General features: G+C 35.5%; 1 protein-coding gene across 2 annotated transcripts in view; it reads right to left on the bottom strand.

The window, feature by feature from the left end:
• Nucleotides 1-2229: 2229 nt before the first annotated feature.
• Nucleotides 2230-19927, bottom strand: part of TRPS1 (transcriptional repressor GATA binding 1) — a gene marked incomplete at both ends in the record, with an annotated part of 194011 nt that continues 176313 nt past the window's right edge. For both annotated transcript variants that reach the window (XM_084229455.1, XM_084229456.1), the window contains 2 exons: nt 2230-3291; nt 6343-6465. In XM_084229455.1, the coding sequence (XP_084085581.1) occupies nt 2230-3291; nt 6343-6465 (1185 nt within the window). The remainder of the gene's footprint in view (nt 3292-6342; nt 6466-19927) is intronic.

The following is a 19927-nucleotide window of genomic DNA, read 5'->3' as shown; positions in this document are numbered from 1 at the left end:
CATGATAACGAAAATGCAAGAATGGAAATGACAATACAACATCTGAAAGACATTTTTAACTTCATTCACTACAACAGTCAAGAACTGGTTGAACTCTACCTGCCATCCAACTTTAAGAAACAAAGACCTGGCACTGAGAAAAAGAAACAAAACCCAAACAAAACAAAACAATACAAAGCAACTGCGAATTAATGTAAAAATGGAGTGCAAATGCTACTACAGAATGCAATAAAAACATGGGTGCTGCAGAATCCAACAGCACTTATCAAAATAATCTCTGAAATGTTTCATCTGAAACATAGACAAAGCAATAAAAAGAGGATATATGTTTATCATTTTAAGCATAACAATGTGAGTTAAGAGCTTAAAAATTAAAAAAAAAAAAGTACTTGGAATGAATAGTGCTACCCTTTTTTTTCCTAAGTAGGCATAAAAATATTTTCATTTCCTTCTTGTTTCCATACCATTATATCAAGAACTTTCATTTGTTTCATGTTACCGTTTACAACTTTAATGCACACACACACACACAAAAAAGATATCTACTGCAATAGAAATAGTTGCTTCATTACCTTGTTTGCTACATTTGCAAATGTAAACAGCTAGGCAGAGCCAGAACTGACTCTAATGCATGATGGAATATCTTTGTTGCATACGTACACTGTAGAAAATAATTATTCAATATGTCAGGCACCATTATTTGAAATGTAATACATTAATATTTACTAGAAAAATAAGTTTTTTTTTTCCTATTTGTTCTCCCAACTTCTTTAATGAAATAAGTTAATCTGACAGTGCATCCAGTAGCTTGTAATATCTTCTACATCTCCGTGGCAAAAAATAAACTACTGGTTGGGACAATATAATGCAAATTATTAAAGTCAGTCCTTGTACATACATCCTTGTAGCAAGCATTGAGGCTCGACTAACAGCACCTTTAACCAATTATTTAATGTTCAGTTATTTAGCCCTATTTCCCTGAGCAGTTATGCTGAGGAGCTTTCCCTTCATGGATAGTTTTACAAAGCCTTAAGTATTAAAAGTACTATGAAGACATATTTCTAAGAATCCTATTTAATGCTACTTAAACTAAACCTGTATAAGTCTAATGAAGGGATTGATTGGTACATATACCAACTGTCAGTCTGTGGTAACGTAACCTTAGACGCTGCCTGACCACAAAGTTTGGAAATTATATTTAACCAAAAGAAAATAAATAAATACAGCAGGTTACCGTGTGGAGAAATACCATGTATTCTAAACAAATTAAGCCCATGGTCTGAAGTTTTGCATCCATCTAGCCTTTTGAGCAGAGGGGATCCCTTTCCTTATCATGTGCTAAGTGAGATAAGTGATCAAGAGAGGCTTAAAAAAAATAAATCCAAACTGGTTCATCACATACAAGAAAGAAATATCTGGCTAAAATAAAATGACTACGTAAGCATCGAGGACATTGTTTTTAAAAATGCATGTATATTTGGATAAAATGAACCTAAATCGCAAACAAAAGGACTACTTTCGAAAGGAGTATTTGAACATCTAAAGGACAAAATTATCAGAGAGGGTGTGCATGTGTATGTACAGGCAGGGCTGGCCAAAAACATAGTGCCACATCTGTCACTTTTCTTGCTGCTCTCTTACTACGCCTAACCACAGCTCCCATTTCTGGTTCTAAATCTGAGACATGGTCAATGAAAGGAGGCTAAATGTTAGAGGGCGCCATTTTCCTTTCACTGCCCTGGAGATCAGCTTTCTCTTCAGCTGCCTAGGATTTCATGATACTTCTAAATTTAGGCAACAATTTATGGGTTTTGGAACAAATGGGCCAATGGCCAGCCCAATACTGCTTCAGTATCATAAAATGTAAACCCTTCCAAATTCTAGACAGCTTTGATCTCTTTCTTTACAAACAATAATTACAGTATGGTGAAACTTCTTGTGGATGGTTTCCACAGTACACATTTGCCAAGATGGTTTTGACTTACTATGTTCTAAAACATGACTATTTACCATCTTCGATGTTTTTTTCTCACTGACCATTTGTCTCACTTTTAAATCTTGGTAACCTACTCATCGAAAGAAAGAATAATAAAAGAAGGGAATTTCACGTTGGATAAGGCAGGCTCTATGAAGTATTTTCTTTTAATAGGTCTTCATAAGACATTACAAGCTATTGAATTCCCATCAAGAAAACCTATTTCTATTTAATTGTGCTAAGTGCTAAGGTTTTTACTCTTTAGGTTTTCCATTTTTTTCTGCTTGTGCATTGTTCCTATGCAGGCCCCTCTGGATATGAGTTGTGAAGTCATATTTGTCCGTGCAAAGATGCTGGCATATGCTGCACTGGAAAGGTCCACTGTCACCATGGCAACTCATATGCAAAGCATACATCACTTCATCCAGAAAGACAATGCCACAGTGCACACATTTTGTTGAAAGTTCATCTTGAGTACTTCTATCAACTTTCTCTGTTTTTACTACATTCAAGGGACCTTCATTTTTTACATTTGATGGTGCCTTCGTTTTCTCCTTGGAGGCACCGTTTGCAGTTGGCCCAGGTCTGGAATGCTTGATCGCCAAATCTAGAGGAATGTCATTGTCTGATCCAACAGCTGAAAAATGAGGAGGCAGATTGAAGGTGGGATAAGGCACATAGTTTTGGCAAGGATTTGGTAGGCCAGGCACATGACTCAAGTAGTGCGGATTCCCAGGAATGGAGAGCTTATATTTACTCCAGAACCGCAGCCAATCAGCTTCACTCTGGAAGTCATTATGTACAAAGGGAAGTCCAAAAAGGGGGTACTGGTACTTTTCAATAGGGCTGCCTGGTGGTGAGTAATTTGGGTGTTTCGCAGGTCTCATGTACTTTTCTATAGGGCTGCCTCTCTCAGAACTTCCTTTCCCTTCAGATATGGATGAACTATTTCCTGGGTCTCCAGTACTTTCCTGAGGACTTTTTATCTGAATGTGCAAAGGTTGCATCCTTTTGTGAATATCCAGAGTTTGGCTGACCAGGACAGGCTGCTGAGCAGAATGGCTTTTAGTCAATGAACCCTGGGCTTCGTATTTACTCAGGCTCGGGAGTGGAATTTCTCTCTGGTGACTTTCAGTTAAGTGATCTTCTGACCTCCTCTCTAAGGGGCTTCCATTGACCTGCTCCTCACCGCCACCCCTTTGCTGTTTGTTGAGCTGCTCAGCCTGAAGTGCCTCTGGGTTAAGGCGCTTTCTTGTTCTTCTCCTAATAATCTGCTCACCGTTGTTTTGTTTAATGATGTTTAAAGGTCTGGGAGTCTGCAGAGAAAACACACACAATACATAAAAGGAAAACACTAAAAAATACATTAAAATGCATTAACAATTCCTCACAAATATAAACCATGCTTAAGTTCAAAGCCAGGGGTAGGCTTTATGTTATAGATTTACTAAACCTCCTCCTTTTGCCCTAAGCAAGATCAGATGAAGTAACCAAAGCGCACTATTTTAGTCTAATTAAATCATGCTCATCTTTGTAGGGAGGCCTGAAAACTTCAATCTACTTGAAAACAGCTTGTTCAAAACTCAATAATTTTTGGAATTGCAACATTTAGTGATAAAACTTTGTAGAAAGTTGCTTGAAGAAATGGGATTTTTCTGAAGTATTTCTCAACCTGTAAGTCAGGCACTTAGATGTCAACAGAGGGACATGGCAGACAGACTTTGAGGACACTGTGGGGAAACTAGACATTGCTGTAGACTGAATCATGCCCCCTCTCCCAAGTTCATAATTTGAAGCTCTAACCTCTAATATCACTATATCTAGAGATAGGGCCTTTACAAAGTTAAAACGAGGTTCAATGAGGACATTAATAAAAAGGCTGCTCTTGCAAGCCAGCAGCAGTTTTCTCTAGAATCTAGGCACTCAGATCTCAGACTTGCAGCATCCAGAACCGTGTGAGAATATATTTCTGTTGTTTGAGTCACTCAATGTGTATAGTATTTTGTTATGGCAGCCTGTGCCGTCTGATATTTTTAACATTCTTCTAAGTAATTGCAAGTGTGAATATAAAATATTAAATATTAGAGCATAAATAATGAATGCAAAACTGATAGAAGTGTAGGAAATACATTGGGTAATCAAAGCATCTCAATGGGAGTTATTTTTTTTTAATTTCTCACTTTTATTTTTCTTCCTTTAATAATATCTGACATCACTATGGGAGATTTTACTTGCTTACAGATAGAACAATTGTTTTGTGTTACAAGTCTAAATTCATTTGTGGCCTTGGCTCAAGTATTTAATCTGTCATTATAATCTATTCTTATTGAATGCTGACTTTCACCCTGCTTAAGTGTTTTATTCAGATTAAGCACTATATGATTAATATTTATGTGTATGTTCAATAGGTGTTTGTATCACATAAGTAAAATCCATAGATAAGTCTATACTAAAAAACCTGCAGTAAGAGCTCTAAGTTTTAGTTATAAAATCAGAAGAATAAGTTTAATGAATGCATACTTACAGATTAAAATTTAAGAGAATCTTAAATGGGCTAAGATCTGAATTTTCTGAAAGATTACTGAAATCTAGAAATAATTTCTACACACCATAGGAGTATATACAATATGTAATTTGTAAATTATTACTAGGAAGGAGGCACCTTAATGCAAGGGAATACTTTTTACATATTAGATAAAATGCAAATATAAATCATTTTTGGAAAGTTTCTATTGTCACAAAGGTAGTTTGAAGCAAAGAAATCACACACTGGTTACTGACAATTCAATTACTGGTTTCAGTATGAACACACCATGCTGTGTGCTTTGGATATGCCTTGTTCCTTTATTTGTTCAGAATCTTCAGGTTTACACAGAGCTCACACTCATATTATAAAAATATGTAGCATTTAATCTCTACCTTATGAAAAACTGAAATTTGCATTAACACCATTTCTAAACTTTCATAATTTTTGTGGTAGTCTTTGAAATGAAATGTGGTATAACCTTTATGTATTTCAGTTTATGATAAAAAAAATGTTTCAAAACTGAAAACATCTTGTCTCCGGGAGATGAATGTTAAAATAATTACTAAAAAATTTTTTTTAGTTTATATCAGTTATCATACCTGGAAAAGCAGTGGTTTAATTAAGTCTTGGCCCATGATTGTCCAGAGTTCAATTAAAATCATTAATGTTAGCTCTTATTAAATGAAAGTTTATTGCCATGTTTAAATGGTGAAAGCAAAAAAAAAAAAAATAAGGTGGTGAGGTAAGGAGGAATCTTCTACTATCTACATGCTAATAATAACTAAGGTTTTTACCGTTTGCCACCAATTAGTATTGTTGGCAGCATGCAATTTTTTTTTTTTTAGAGTGCTACCCATGGTCCATTTATGAGGATGTTTTGTCTAAAATTCTATTCCCTGTAGCTGAAATCTATTCATTGGCTTGTGCTAAGAGCTATGGTAAAATGCCAAACAAAATGAAAACGGCAGAGGGAAATAGATTTCTGTTTACTAAATGGGGTATTCCTATTTTTAAAGGCAGCTCTTGTTAGCAGATAAACTTTCTAAACTAAAAAAAGAAAACATCCTTCAGAAAGTTAAATGGATATTCAGATGGGAGATTTGGGAGTGTAAATTCTATTATGGGATTCTGACTAAAATCTGCAAAGAAACTACATGAAGTACCTCAATGGACCAGAGAAAGGAAGTCAGTCAGAGATCTTAAAACACAAAGCACCTATGTGGCTCCCTGGATTCTGATGTCTGCTAGATGGGCCTTCAGATCCCGCTCCTAAATATCCATGGGCAGCCCTGCAGAAATTCAGCTGATGTTCTGGGCTCCTGCTCAGACCCGCTCCTCTGAATGTGCCCTGCCTTGAGCTGCAGGTCCCAAGGCCACCAAGATGATGTGACAAATTCTAAAGGAACACTGGAAACCAGCATTCCCAAGCACTCTTTTCCTGCCCGACATTTTATACTGAACACAGGAGGGTTCTCGAGGGTTCTCTTTAACAGAAAATAAAAGCTTGTTAAGTATTTTTGAACTTGAAGAAGGTGGATCCTTTCTAGCTAAATCAATTTCACCAAATTCTGATAACCATTTGATTATCATTATGTCAAGTTCCCAGACATGAATTATTTTCATCTTTTATATCCAAGGAAATATAATGTATTATTAATGGTCTCAACTGTATCTTTCCCTAACATCTCAGGCCATTTCACCATAAATCACATGTTCACTCCAAGTGCCTGTTTTAAACTCTGCGTGGGCAGACGCTGCCAGCCAGGGGATGGTACTCATCACACCACAGACCAGGCTGGCTTTATAAAGCTTTTCCTGAAACAGTCTAACAAGTTCTTACCGAGTGAAGCTTCTGGTAGAGGCCACACGCATTGCATACATATCCGCCATTTGCATTCTTCCGCCAGAGAGAGGTCTTTGTGGTCAAGCAATTGGCACAAAAAACACCCGAGCCTCTACGCCTCTGAAATGGAAAAAAAAAACACAAGGTCAGAGGTGAGTCACATGATCAGTGGAGTTAAACCAAATCAACCCAGGAGTTTTGTCTTTAGACTAGCAACAATGACAGTATAAAACCACACTGCCCATAATGAGGTCAGGTTCAATTGTGTTTAATAGGCACCACTGATTTTCATTATAATTAACCCTACAGTGATGGATGAGGTGTGTGCAACACCAAAGGCTTTTCACAGAAACAGCTTTAACTTTTTGAACTTTGGGTTTTGTGCCTTTAATGATGGCTCCTAAATGCTGAACCCTAAAATATACCTTTTAAAGGTGTCAAAACAAAAGCCAAAAGACAGAACATGGCAATATGTTTAATATGCTTTGGAAAAGCAACAGCACATGCCACCTGAGCTTTAAATCGGTCAAACTTGGGATAAATGCAGCACATAAACCATTTTATATTAAACATATAGCATCTTTTTGTATGTCATTCTTGTAAACTAAGGATTGAGCACATATAAGACACTCAATTCTAGTCTTTTGTTTGCCATTGTAAAATCTGAAAGAGAACACACTCTTAGTTTGCATAGATGAGAAGACACAAGGCAATAGAAACTTCTGCCAACTAAAAGTACAGTATTACTAACGAGAACCCTTCTGAGGTATCCGCATAAGCCAGACAACAGAGTCCCATCAATGGCTTTTTATTTATTTTATTTTACTCAGACTTGGACATCACAAGTGTGTCTGGATACAAACTGAGTTTAGTGGTCTGAATTCTGTAATCACGAGATTCAAAAATAATCTAAGAATATTTAAAAGTAGATGATTAGTATTGCTTGTTCCTTTCTTGCTATCAAATGATTGCATTAAACTTCTCATTGAAACAAAAGTCAGGCTGTGTTTGTAGGCACAAATACTAACAGGCAGGAAATGGAATTCTCTTACTGCAGGGGAAAAAAAAAAAAGCCTGAATTGGGACTCTGCTCGCCTTTCTCTAGGAAAAAAAGTCTTTAATGATAAAATGTGCATGTTAGATAAGGAGTGGAAAAAAGTCTTGGTGGGACCCAATTTTATTATAAATTTAAAATTACCAACACTGTAAGTCAAAATTTCAGGGATTCATAAAATTTAGGCAATTTATTTAACTTGAGTCCATACTGTAGACTACTGGTATCCCTGCCAAGAAAATACAATGGTTATAATTGTACTCTGATACATTTCAAATGGAAAGCTTTCTGCAGACATAATTTTGGCTTCAAGACTGGAACACTTTCTTGGCATTGAAAGGGCATTTGATTCATCGGGTGTTTCACAATGTATCACTAAAAAGACCTGGTGAGCAGCCAGTTCCCTATAGGGTAATTTTTCCATCCAGATGCAAGTGCTATCAGAGGCCCTCGTCAGCTAAACTAATTATGATCTTGCAATCGCTGATGCCTGCTCACTCTAACATTCGACATCCTCCATTAATCATCAATACAAGGAAAATGAATGAAACGTAAAGAAATGAGGGCTGGTAAGCTGCATAGCCATAAAAATCTGAAATGAGAGCAATAATTTAACAAGATTGGGGGAATGTTTTTAGTGAGCACAAAGTCAGGCTAACAATTGCCCTTTTCAACCAAGAACACGATTTCATTAGTGTAGCAGGTTGTGCTACTTTAGGTGATGCAATAAAAGCTAGATTTTTCACCAAGATAATCTCTGGCTCCCCTTTTCAACACGCCCCCCCGCACCCCCATATCAGGACCAGGAATGGATCGCAAGTTTCTAAATCTCAGTAAGAGTGTCAATTCACCGGTCCCAACTGGGACCGACTGCAAAAGGAGAGATTGCTGTTTCCTGAATAGCAATGAACTATTAGAGGAAGTGTTTATCAAACACTTGGGGAGTGTTTCTCCAAAGTAAGTCGGGGAGCCCAGTCAGGTTGTAATTGTGCAACTTTCCTGGGGTCATGCTGTGTTTTTCCTAGATCTAAATAACATGTGACAAATAAACACAAATGATCCAGTTAAAAGGCAATGTAAATGTCCATTTGGATACTAACCCACATATATGGCTGAGACTCAAATCTGAATGTGTAACCATTCTCTCCAGCCTGCTTTTTTCCCCTTGTGCCCTGGGTGCTTGACACAGCATGCCAAAGTGGGTGTAATCCTGGTTTCAGAGAGCATTTCAATCCTTGCACAATTTTGTGCTTAATTCTCTTGTAAGGAAAATGCCCTTCATTAGTTAGAGGGAAAATCCTGAAATTACAGCACTGGTTTTCACAGCACTTATGCTCCAATAAAAGGTAGGATATTTACATAAACTCTATCTTCTTTTAAACACATCAGGAGTACTTTGGATTCACTCAGAGTCAGTATAGAAAGGAGGTTAATAATCAGATTTAGGAGTCAGATGACCTATATTCAAAACATGTCCTTGCGTTTGCTGGGTGCAATTTTGGACAAGTTACTTAACCTATTGAGGCTTAAATTTCCCCATCTTTAAAGAGTGAGTTGCTCTGAGTATTATGTGGGCTAATGGAAGCAATTAAAACAGTGCCAGGAAGATAGTAAGTGCTCAATAAGATAGCTACTTGTCAAGGGGAGTCTACTGATTTCTTTAGTAATAGAAAAATATTTTGTTCATATCTCTTTTGTTGACTTATTGAACATTTAAGATATGTTTAAAAAATGGTTGGCTATCAAATGCATTTTATTTGTGTCAATCTTATCAAATATGAGAATGGAAAGTTGAGTCAGAGTGAAATATCTAGGTGTTCACACCTAGAATTCAATAGGAGCTTGCTGGCGTGGGGGTGGAGAGTGGGAGGTAGGTGAGAAATACTTCACACATTAAGCTGCCTCCCATCCAAACAAATTTATCACTTTGGTCAGCACTGTGGAACCTTATTTTTGGTGCACTTGCAATTTCTGGAAGCAGTAGAGAAGGTGGGAGCAAATTGGTGATGTCTCTAGTGGATGAATACCTACATCCATGTCACCTCTCTTGAAACACAACACAGATAAGAGCCTGGCCCTGCAATGTCATGTATAATCCAGGCTGGCTGGACACAGTGAGGCATTTCTTTTTTTTTTTTTTTTAAAGATTTATTATTTATGCATACAAGAACTGGGGTACAAGGCCATAGGTGCAGGGGGGATGTTGTGAAAGGATTCACCAGAGACAGTGGGGAACAGAACAGGCAGATTGACTGAAATATACTGGTGAGGGGAGCAGTGGGCAAAACAGGAGAGGTCTGCTGCTCCATGTGTGTCAGCTCTCTGGCTGGGGATCGAACTTGTGCTATAGTGGCTGTGGATAGCTTCATAGTGCTGTGACTTAACCCCTTGTACCACTAGGGAGGCACCACAGGAAGGTATTTCTTCTGAAGTTATCAACACCCTTAGCCCAATCAAGGGCACAGAGGTACTCTATTACCAGAGCAAGGCTGAACAGAAGCAGCCCCTGCCCCACTTTTTAAAAACAAGCTTGGCCCTGTCAAAGAAAAGGAAAGGCACCAAAGACCTAATTTCTTTCATAGTTTATCATGCATGACAGAGTTTTAAAATATTTTGTCATTCTCTGTTATACTATGATTGCTAACAGAAATCATGGCTCCTGACAGTCATCATTCTAAGTAACATAAGTAATAAGCACCTAGGACAGTGCTCTGTCTTGGGCAACTAAACATTAATAATGTTGAGAATAATCTTGCCTGCCTTTCCTTAATAACTAGCAGTTACTCCTAGTTTAAAAAAAAAGAAAAAAAAAAAACCCTTTAAATGTCTCCCTTTTAGATTGGCAAATTCATCTCCAGTTGGGCAGAGATACAAGTGATATTGTAGAAAATAAATCAAGAGAATTAATTTCCAATCCTATATTCCACACTTTTTTTTTTTTTGAGAAACAGCTGAAGTCAGGCACTTGCTACGGACTAAGAATACAAGATCAGGTAGAAGGAACCTCCAAGCCTCTTTCATTGTAGTCAGACAGCACAGGTAGTTTTGTATGTGCTACACAGACATCTCAATAAGATTGCTTTTCCTTTTCCTACAAGGTGTTTCTAAGAGTTAATGATAATTTGTATCTCCATGACCTTGTAGAGGTGAGAAAGGAACTGAGTCACAAGAATAAGGACAATTCTAGGAGAAGAAATAGCAGGAGTAAGAAGCTGAGGGGTCACAGCAATGGCGGAGCAAGGGGCACACTTGGTACCATTCTTGCACCCCTCTCAGACTGACAAAGTCAGTTAGAGTGGTCTCTGACCCTGGCTTCTCAAAGTGCACCATCTATTTCTAGATGGGTTCACAGAGTGTGAGAGTCAAGGTAAGCTGACACCCCAATCGACAAAAAAATAATTTCAACTAAAAATTTCTACAGAGAAAATTCTGGAATCAATAATTTGAGGAACTGATTTTTTTTTTTTCACTTCAAGTTTTCATAGCTTGCCTAGTAACCTTTAGGTCACATTTGTGTTGCATCCCTGTTATTTCTGTTGACTGGTACAAGGAAGGTTGGTGAAAAAACAGATCTGACAAGGAACTTGGAAGTCTGGCTGGCAGCTGGCCTAGCAAGTGCCTTTCAGGGTGAGAACAGAAACTTCTTTCCATATTTCAAATGTATTATAACCACAGTATTGCTTTTCACAACAACAATTAAGGTGGTGAATTTGGACAGTCATCCAGACCTGGATTTGAAACAGCAAATGACACACCCATCTCTAATGTAGGTATATTTAAAATCCAAGAATGTATTTTTTCCTTCTGTGGAATAGACCAGGAAGTATAGCAACTAAAAAACCCACCTTACGATTATTTTAGGTTCACAGCTAACCCTTTTATGGTATTACTACCATTACTTTTTTTTCTTGCCTTCATCAAAACTTCCGATTCAAGTTTTGCATTTAGGTGGCTTCTATTCTCAGTCAGTTGTATATCATTCTGGGTTGAGTCTTGGCACATGTGTTGGTAAACCCAGATGTGACTTTAGGAAAAAAAAAATTCTGAATTGGTTCAGCTGTTTTTATTGCTTATTTTATTTTATTATTTGAAGATCAGCCAAAAACAAGTATTTTAAGGTTTTCATATTTCATTATTAACAAAGAACTGATTTCATTTGATTAATAAAAAGTAAATTTGATTGAACTATTCATTCAAGTGGCTTAACATTTAGAGACACAGATATTCATCTCCAAGACATTAAAAGTCTCCACCGGTAAAGGAATTTGTGCAGAAATGATTCTTTATAATAGTTTTCTATGAATAAGAACTATACTGAAACCATGTAATTACATAACAAGCCTTGATAGGCAGAGTATTTACTCACATTTTTTATGGTTTTATATCTTAGCCATTTTAAATCAAATCAACCTGAAATTTGATATATGTGCTGTTAGTCTGGATGTACCTCAAATATTTTTAACTCTTTAAATAATTTCTGTGTTTATTTGATTATACCAAGAATCCTTTACGAACTTCATTTTAGGGAAATGCACAGATGGCTACTATGATAGAACCTTCTGGTACAATTTTGCAGTAATAAAATTTTGGTGGTAAATTTAATTCACTTCAGTTCTGGGAGTAATTGTTTGAATGTCTATCATGTGCCTGGCACCGTGCTAGAAGCTGGGGTTACAGCAATGTGCATGATATACATGGTCTGTAATCTCTCAGAATTTCTAGTAGAAACTCCTAGAAACATACAAAATGTGGAGCTATGGTGAGAAGAGATTGTTCATGGCCATCGACAGTTTCATTCATGTATTACATGGAAACTTTTCTGAAGGAGCCAAAGTATTTCCCATAAATAAATCTCATTTATGGGCTGAAAATTAATAATCAGGACCTTACTCTCCGGGCTCCTTTATAAAAATGGGTAGTAGTCTAGTCATTTCAGAAACAAGTTAATACTAGTTTATCATTTTATCAGTAATAATGTCCTGTCAGTAACACTGCCCTATCAAGAGTAGATATGCATTAAATAATGTATTCATGACTGTTGTATATAAAGTAGACATTCAATAAATGTTGAATGAATGATGGATATTATTTTAGTCCTTATCATTATTTTTCACTACTAAGAAATACAGAAAGACACATCCCTGCTCACTTCCTCCCACTATAGAATTAGGTGACAACTGACTACAAACCAGCAAACTCTCAAAATACACAAAATGTAGCACCTAAAACCTCTTAAAATAAATGGTGACCTGCACTGAACACCTTTAAGTTAACAGCTAGAATTTTATCAGAAGCAAAAGCTGATTGATAGAACTCTGTCAACAGAGGGTAAAGTAACAGTTACCAATATCTTGGTTTTCTTTTGTTCCAAACACAATTGTGAAGAATCAGTTGAAATGTGCTGTTCAGCAAGTCTATGCCTGCTTTTAAACAGCCCTCTTTGCCCTCAGATTTCCTGCCAGAAAACTGAAGAGGCTCTGCAAGGTTCAGCCAAACACCCATCTTATAATCACCTATCTCAGATTTTGGAAACAAAACCTGTTTACCCTGCTTATTAAATTCACTTCCTCAACACATCAGCAATGATAATGGAGACGAGTGTAAAATAAGCTGACATCCCTGGCTAGGAGCAATGGAACAACTTCTCTTCCAGGACATGAAGCAATATACATTCTAGTAATCAGACATTGTACCCAGGTATGAATGTGCCTAAGATTTATTCCACTGACACGTTGCCACACGAGAGGTGCCTAATACATCAGGAAATGTTAATGTGCAAAACACATTAGCTCCATTTCTTCTGAGATGCCACTGGCGAATCTTGGATCAGTAAGAGAGCAGAAAATCAAGATTTCCCAATGCATATCCCACACTTCAAACATTCATATAGATGTTTCAAATATGCATATTTTAGAAGTTCATCACACAGATATATAATCTACTCTACAGATCTGAAGGACTCATCTCCATTCATCACTTACCTCGTGTTTGCTAAGTGAGCAAACCAAATAGCACATGCCATACACCAATTACATAACAGAAGCAGGACTAGAAAAATCCAGATCTGTGGAGTTCTAACCCATGCTCTCTCTGTAACAATGTTCTACCTTTACAGCAATCAATATGTGTTTGGACAGCTAAAAATATGGTTGAAAATTTATGTCCGCACTATCTCTCTTCATTCCACATGAAAGTTCATTATTGTCAAAAGAACTACTCAAGTTTCTCACTGTCTCTATTTCTACTACATTGGGTCTATTTTCACCTTTCCTTGAGTTACAACAATGGTTGAAGAGCCATTCTGCAGGTACTTTCTTTTATGCCAGTGCCAAAATCTGACAATGAAAAGGTAATAAAAGATTTTTTGGAGGTACAGTTAAGCAAGTTTAGCATCTCCTAAGCAAACACCAGCAGGATAATACAATAACTGAATTTACTGTACACTTTATTTAGACAATATATGTAGTAAACATTTGTTATGGGAATTCTTCATATTATGCAAAATAAAAATCTTGGCGATAAAGGAGAGACTTGTTCTAGAAAAAGCCTAAGGTATTTAAATAAACATCAATGACTCCTAATGTTCTTGGGACTCAAACACTTTTGATAAAATCTGTGACACTCTTCTCAAAAAAAAAAAAAAAAGAAAATATTCTACAAATAACTTCAGACTGTTCAAAAGAATGTCTTGCACAAAAGAGGATCCACAGATTTTGTATGGGTCTGAGTGTCCCTGGTTACCAGTAGTTCTTTGACTTATGTAGGGTCAAAATGTATATCCTAGTATCTAAGTTTAGGCAAAAGCACAGGACTGTATTCTCAAAACCATTTTTGAATTGATTATCTGGCAGAATTCTCCTGTTGGATTATTTTCTGTCCCTTCTCAACAATCACCATCATATATCTAACATTTATCAGTCATTTATTGTGTGTAGGATAATTACAATAGGCATAGTTTCATTACCTGATAGCTTCAAAAGGATCCTAAGAAACAGGTATTACTATTAATATCATTATTTTATTTACTATTACTATTCACTTTACAGATGAGAAAGCTGAGGCTTAGAGACATATTTCAATTGCTAAATAATAGGGCAAGATACAAACCCAGGTCCCCTCACTTCAGATCCACAGTTCTTAACCAAGTTTTAAGCTCTATTACTAAAGAGGCGACTGGGGAATTTTTACCAGAAATATTTCACCATAACTTGGCTTTGAAGAATGCTTATCTCTTCAAACCACCCTGTAACAGCTGATCAAAATTATGCAAGCTTGAAAGAAATGACTCATCCTTGATCAGATATGGCAACGATCTGTTTTGAGGTTCATACAGCCATAGTGAGAGGAACAGAACATCTGGCTGATGGAGAGGTAGTGGTGGGGATGGGGTAAGAGTGTACATGTTGTGATCCCACCATTTCAAAAGAAGGGAGGGTACGTATGTGAAATAAGTTTAAAAGTATTAGCGACACCACCGACTTAGCCCCATCTGATGCCAGTCACAGGGAAACTGTGACCTAGGGTCTCAGCTCTAGCATTCATCTTGTCTAGAGATGGGGCAAAAAAAATGGTGCAGGATTTCGACAAGTTCTGTAAACACAGAACTCATTAAGATAACAGTTTACTAGATTTTCTTTATATATTTGTATGCAGTCAGGCAGAGACCTGTGGCAATATATGGTATGTATCATCATTATTTGAGTTCAAATAAAGCCAATTCTGAAAGATGAGATATTTTAGCAAATTTCTCAGATTTAGACAATATGAAAATATTTATAATTCTTTTCTCTTAAACATGTGCCATATCTATTTTGCATGAAAGTATATGTCCTTCATCTACCTGTGGAGTTGCCTTGGATACTTTTCATGTGTGATTTAGTTTCCATATCATTAAAGAACAATGAAGACCGAAGAATTCCTAATGCTTTTTACAGGTTATCAAGTTGAGAGTGTAGAGGACAGATGAGATGTGAAAGCAAAGTATGCAGTCTGCTCAGCAGAAAGATGGTAATTTAAGTTGCTTATTTCCACTTCAACAAGAAAAACTTATGGAAATACAGAGTTAAACACACTGAAGTTCAAAACAATTAAGGATTATGCTAAAAAACGAGTGCAAACATATCCTTGAGACCCTGACTCCAAACAGTCAGTTTGGACTAAACACTAAACAACAGTATATTGGGAATATTTCATTTGCTATAACTTTTAAATACATGGGGGAGAGGGGGTCTTAAGGAAAATGAACCTGAAGCTTATTTAATTTTTGAATCTATAATTCTTTTAAAATGATATTTAACTTTCATTCAATTTTGCATTTATTCAGGACAGAGAGATATTTAAATACACCTTTTCAATGGTGAAAAATAAATGTCTGCTAGCTTATGTCATCGTTCAAATGGGGGCATGTGTCTTTAAATTAGAACTGTGCTTCCCACAGATAAAACCAAACAGGAGAAATAATTTGAATATAGAGGTACTTCTGTAGACAGGGAAATTTATCATGATTTTTAAAGTTTTAATAGCATTATTTTGAAGAGACAACTTGGAATTATGAATTTCTTTAAAAATGATATAATTTTGTAATAACAGATTTTTTTTTTAATCAGGAAAACTGCTTCTTTAATAGAGCAGCAATTGAACGTGAAGGGCTGTTATAGGCTATACTCCCTGTCGCTGCCCCCCCTTCAAATAGCTCACGTACACGACTTCCTTTTCCATTACCAACTTGTCTGCAGTACCATCTGTAAAAACGAACACATACCTTGTGGAGCCAGTTTCTGCTTTTGCACATCTATTAGTGAGACTGGCTGCAGCTGCTCAAGAAGAAAGCAATGATTGTCTTTGCTTTCATACACACACACGCGCGCACACACACACACACATCTCCTCTCTCCAGTAGTTTCATATCAGTGCAAGTACAAGGCAATGCATCGTCTTGGGTAGAGGACTGCTTAATAACCTTTCTCAGACCAGTTCTCTGTGTGATCTGGAGTTTGTTAATCACACTGTATCACATACCAAAGCAAGAACTACCTCATTGCATCAAGTACTCTCAAGACAACCCCTCAGTCATTCCTACCAAAAGAAAAAGTTAAAATCATTTCCTACTTTGACATTTTGTACAAGGAGCAGAATATCAGGAAAGTGATACTGCGGCCTGGCAACCCAGCCTGAGACACAAAACTCCTGGTGAGTGAGATTTCATTTCACGAGAGGGGCTCTGAAAATATAATATAGCGACTAACATTTCAAAAAGGTTATTTTCCCTGTTTTGTTTATATTCCTTTTCTGTTGCATTATTTTCTCACTAGAGGAACATTATTAAACTGATCACAATCTCTGCAGAAGGTGTAAATAATTTTAATCAAGAAATTGCCCCAAAATAATTCTTAAAACTGGCCTACCTAAAAGAAAGATTTCTCCCAAGTATGGAGTAATATGAATAAAGAGAGAACACCGTCAGTTACCAAGCTCTTAAAATAAAAAAAAAAAAATTGAGTAAAAGATTCATGGAATACTTGAAATATTAAAAAAACAAAAACAAAAAAAAGATCCAAAAATGGTTTAGTTGTCTTCCTTTATTATTTCCCATTTACAAATTTACTCCAGATATGTACCAAAACTACTCTTCTTTACAAGCGGGGCAATGCTATTAGTGTGAAAACAGCTTTTGAAACACAAGAATGCCAATTTTGCCTTTGCTTTTCATATATTGAATTGTCTTATATCATCAAATAGCTCTACTTTTTTACATTTAGGCACAAGAGATGACTGCTGGGTTCCCCTCATTTACATAAACAAGTTACTCCCAGGGGACTGGGGGCTTATGAAGTAAGGGACTACTTTTCTCTTAATGTTTGTATTGCCAGTGCCTTGCATATAGAGGACATTTAATTAATGATCACTTAATGACTTGCTCTCTACCTTAAGAAAGAATATTGCTAATTTTAATAAACAGATATTCTGTTAAAATATATGTTTATGTGCTTACATATAAATACATGCTGTGACTAAATAATTATACTTTAAGTGTGGCTCATTCATGATATACAAAATGACAGTCATCACTAAAGAAAGCTGAACATCCATTGAAAAGTTTCACTTTTATGAAATGCAAAAGAAAATTAAGTTCTGTAGCATATTTAGACTATAAATAAGATGATAGGCGAGAAAAGGAATGGCCCTTAATTGCCTGAGTTTCTGAGCAATTTGAAGTAGTATTAAGACATGACATACGTTGAGGTGAGTGTATATATTTGCGTAGGATGTATATACAGACAATATATATACAAACACACAAACACATATACAATTAAATCCACTGAAACATTTTCAGCAATAATGCATTGTAAGATGTTGCTAGTTGTTTTTATTTTCATGAAAGTGGTATTTTTTTAAGTTGGGATAAAATACCAATGATATTAAATTAGTAAGAGAATATTCCATAAGTTACCTGGAAAGTTGAGAATAAATACAATTAACCACATGTATAAAAGACTATGGAAAAGGAATGAAGTGACACAGTATCTAGGAGTATGTCTTATATGTCAGACTAATAATCACTTATGTTAATAAGTGGACAATAAGACATGATGAATACCTTGTGATTCCGTTTTATTACTATTACTATTCTCACAATTCACATACAGACTCAACATAAATATAATTATGTACATAAGAATACTGAATTCTGAGCTTGATTTGTTAATTCCTTCTTTCTCTTAAACTCAGGAGATTAAGTACCAACAGACATTAGATTTTAGTAGATATTGAATAACTGAATAAGTTTTTGACATATACATGGATACATATATAATTAATATCTGCGGCTGCATATATACACAGAAAATGTATACAAAGGGCTTTATAATAATTTTTACAACAGCATGAACAGTGATCTTAAAATTCTCACATATAGGTGACTGTCTAAAAGTTTATCACACCAATTATGCATTTAAAAAATATTAATCTCTGTTCTCCTCGCTCTCCTGCTTTCAAATCTCTGTTATTATATTCTGTGTTCCAAAAGACCTTTAAAGATTTCATTACAATTTCATGAAGTTTATATGTCTATCAATGACATCTTTTGCTTAACTCAGAAACCAGTGGAAATTTGGGGAAGTGTTTAAAGTGGTGTTTGCAATTATCTAGAACATAAAGGAATGCTTTATAGGTCAAGTTCCCTTGTACATATTATTCATTCTAGATGCATGTAGTTTTCTTCTATTCATATTGTGATGACAGAGATTATAAATATTATCATTAAATACATCAATGGATACATAATTCATATATACACAAAGTGAATTTACTTAGATTTCTATAGTTTATGTCTTAGAAACTTGTACAAAATTTAATTTTGCATATATATGATGTATTACAAAATAGGCCAAAGAATATTTAATTCATAACTACACAAAGTAGATTCATTTATATTTATATAAGTCAAAACCTTGAAATCTTTGTAAAAAAATTAATTTTGGGTGCTGGCTGTAAATTTATATCTCTAAGCAACCATTTGAAAGTTGACTTCCTATTTTATGTATGTGTATACATGTCTGTGTATGTATATACATATGTGTATATACCTTCACATGCATGCAACATATATTTAAATTATGTATATGCATAGTTACAGGAACATTTTCTTTTTAAAGAAATGGCTTTAAGATACCGCAATTTAATAATTTAAAAAATTTACAGATTGATAGTCTGGCATTTTTAAATGTCAACTTTTATAAAATAGAAAGTTATACTTATTTCTCAAGTTAAAGGATTATAGCTGACCAGAAGATAAAATATCTCTCTGATGAAAAAGTAGATGTAAAAGTGTAATGACAGTATCAATGAAACTTAAGGAACGAGAAGGTAACCTTTCATGAAGAACTAACAATTTATGTAGGATTAAAAAACATTTTCAGATATTACATGCTCAAAAAATTGTGTATACTAGGAAGGAAAGTTAAGTGGCCAGTTCTGACTTAAGCCATCCCTCCTTTTCTAAATATTGCCTAAGATTTTATTTCACTATCTGTAAAATTGTGTTTGTGAATATATATGTATATATGTATATAAATACATATATGCATATACCTATGCATGTATTTCTTTGGCGCAAAAAGAAATGGAAATAGTCATCTTCATCCTAAACAAAGCAACAATTCAAATATAAACAGAATAGATGGATTGGTACCAGACTAAAATTCAAAGCATTCACATTAAAAAAAAAATCATGTAAAGTGTATCTTAATCATAAAAGTTAGAACTTTTAAAGAAGAAGAAAATCACCATAGGTTTAGCTAATTAGTTCATCTAATGCAGGGCTTTTATGTTTGTAGGTTTACAAATTTCAGAAAATGACCAAATTATTCCACTTATATCATTAACTTGACCCCTTCTAGGATTTGACCTTCTAATAGATTTGTTTTATAAGATATGACATCTTGAACAGCTGTGCTATTCTTTCTTGAACTTGACTTTATTTTTAAAGAGCATGAAACTAGCCTGATTTACGAAAGTATGAGGATT

This window comes from Talpa europaea (genome assembly GCF_964194135.1).
Source record: "Talpa europaea genome assembly, chromosome: 3".
NCBI lineage: Eukaryota > Metazoa > Chordata > Mammalia > Eulipotyphla > Talpidae > Talpa > Talpa europaea.
Note: the sequence above shows the minus strand (reverse complement) of the source record. Positions and strands in the feature narration are given on the sequence as shown.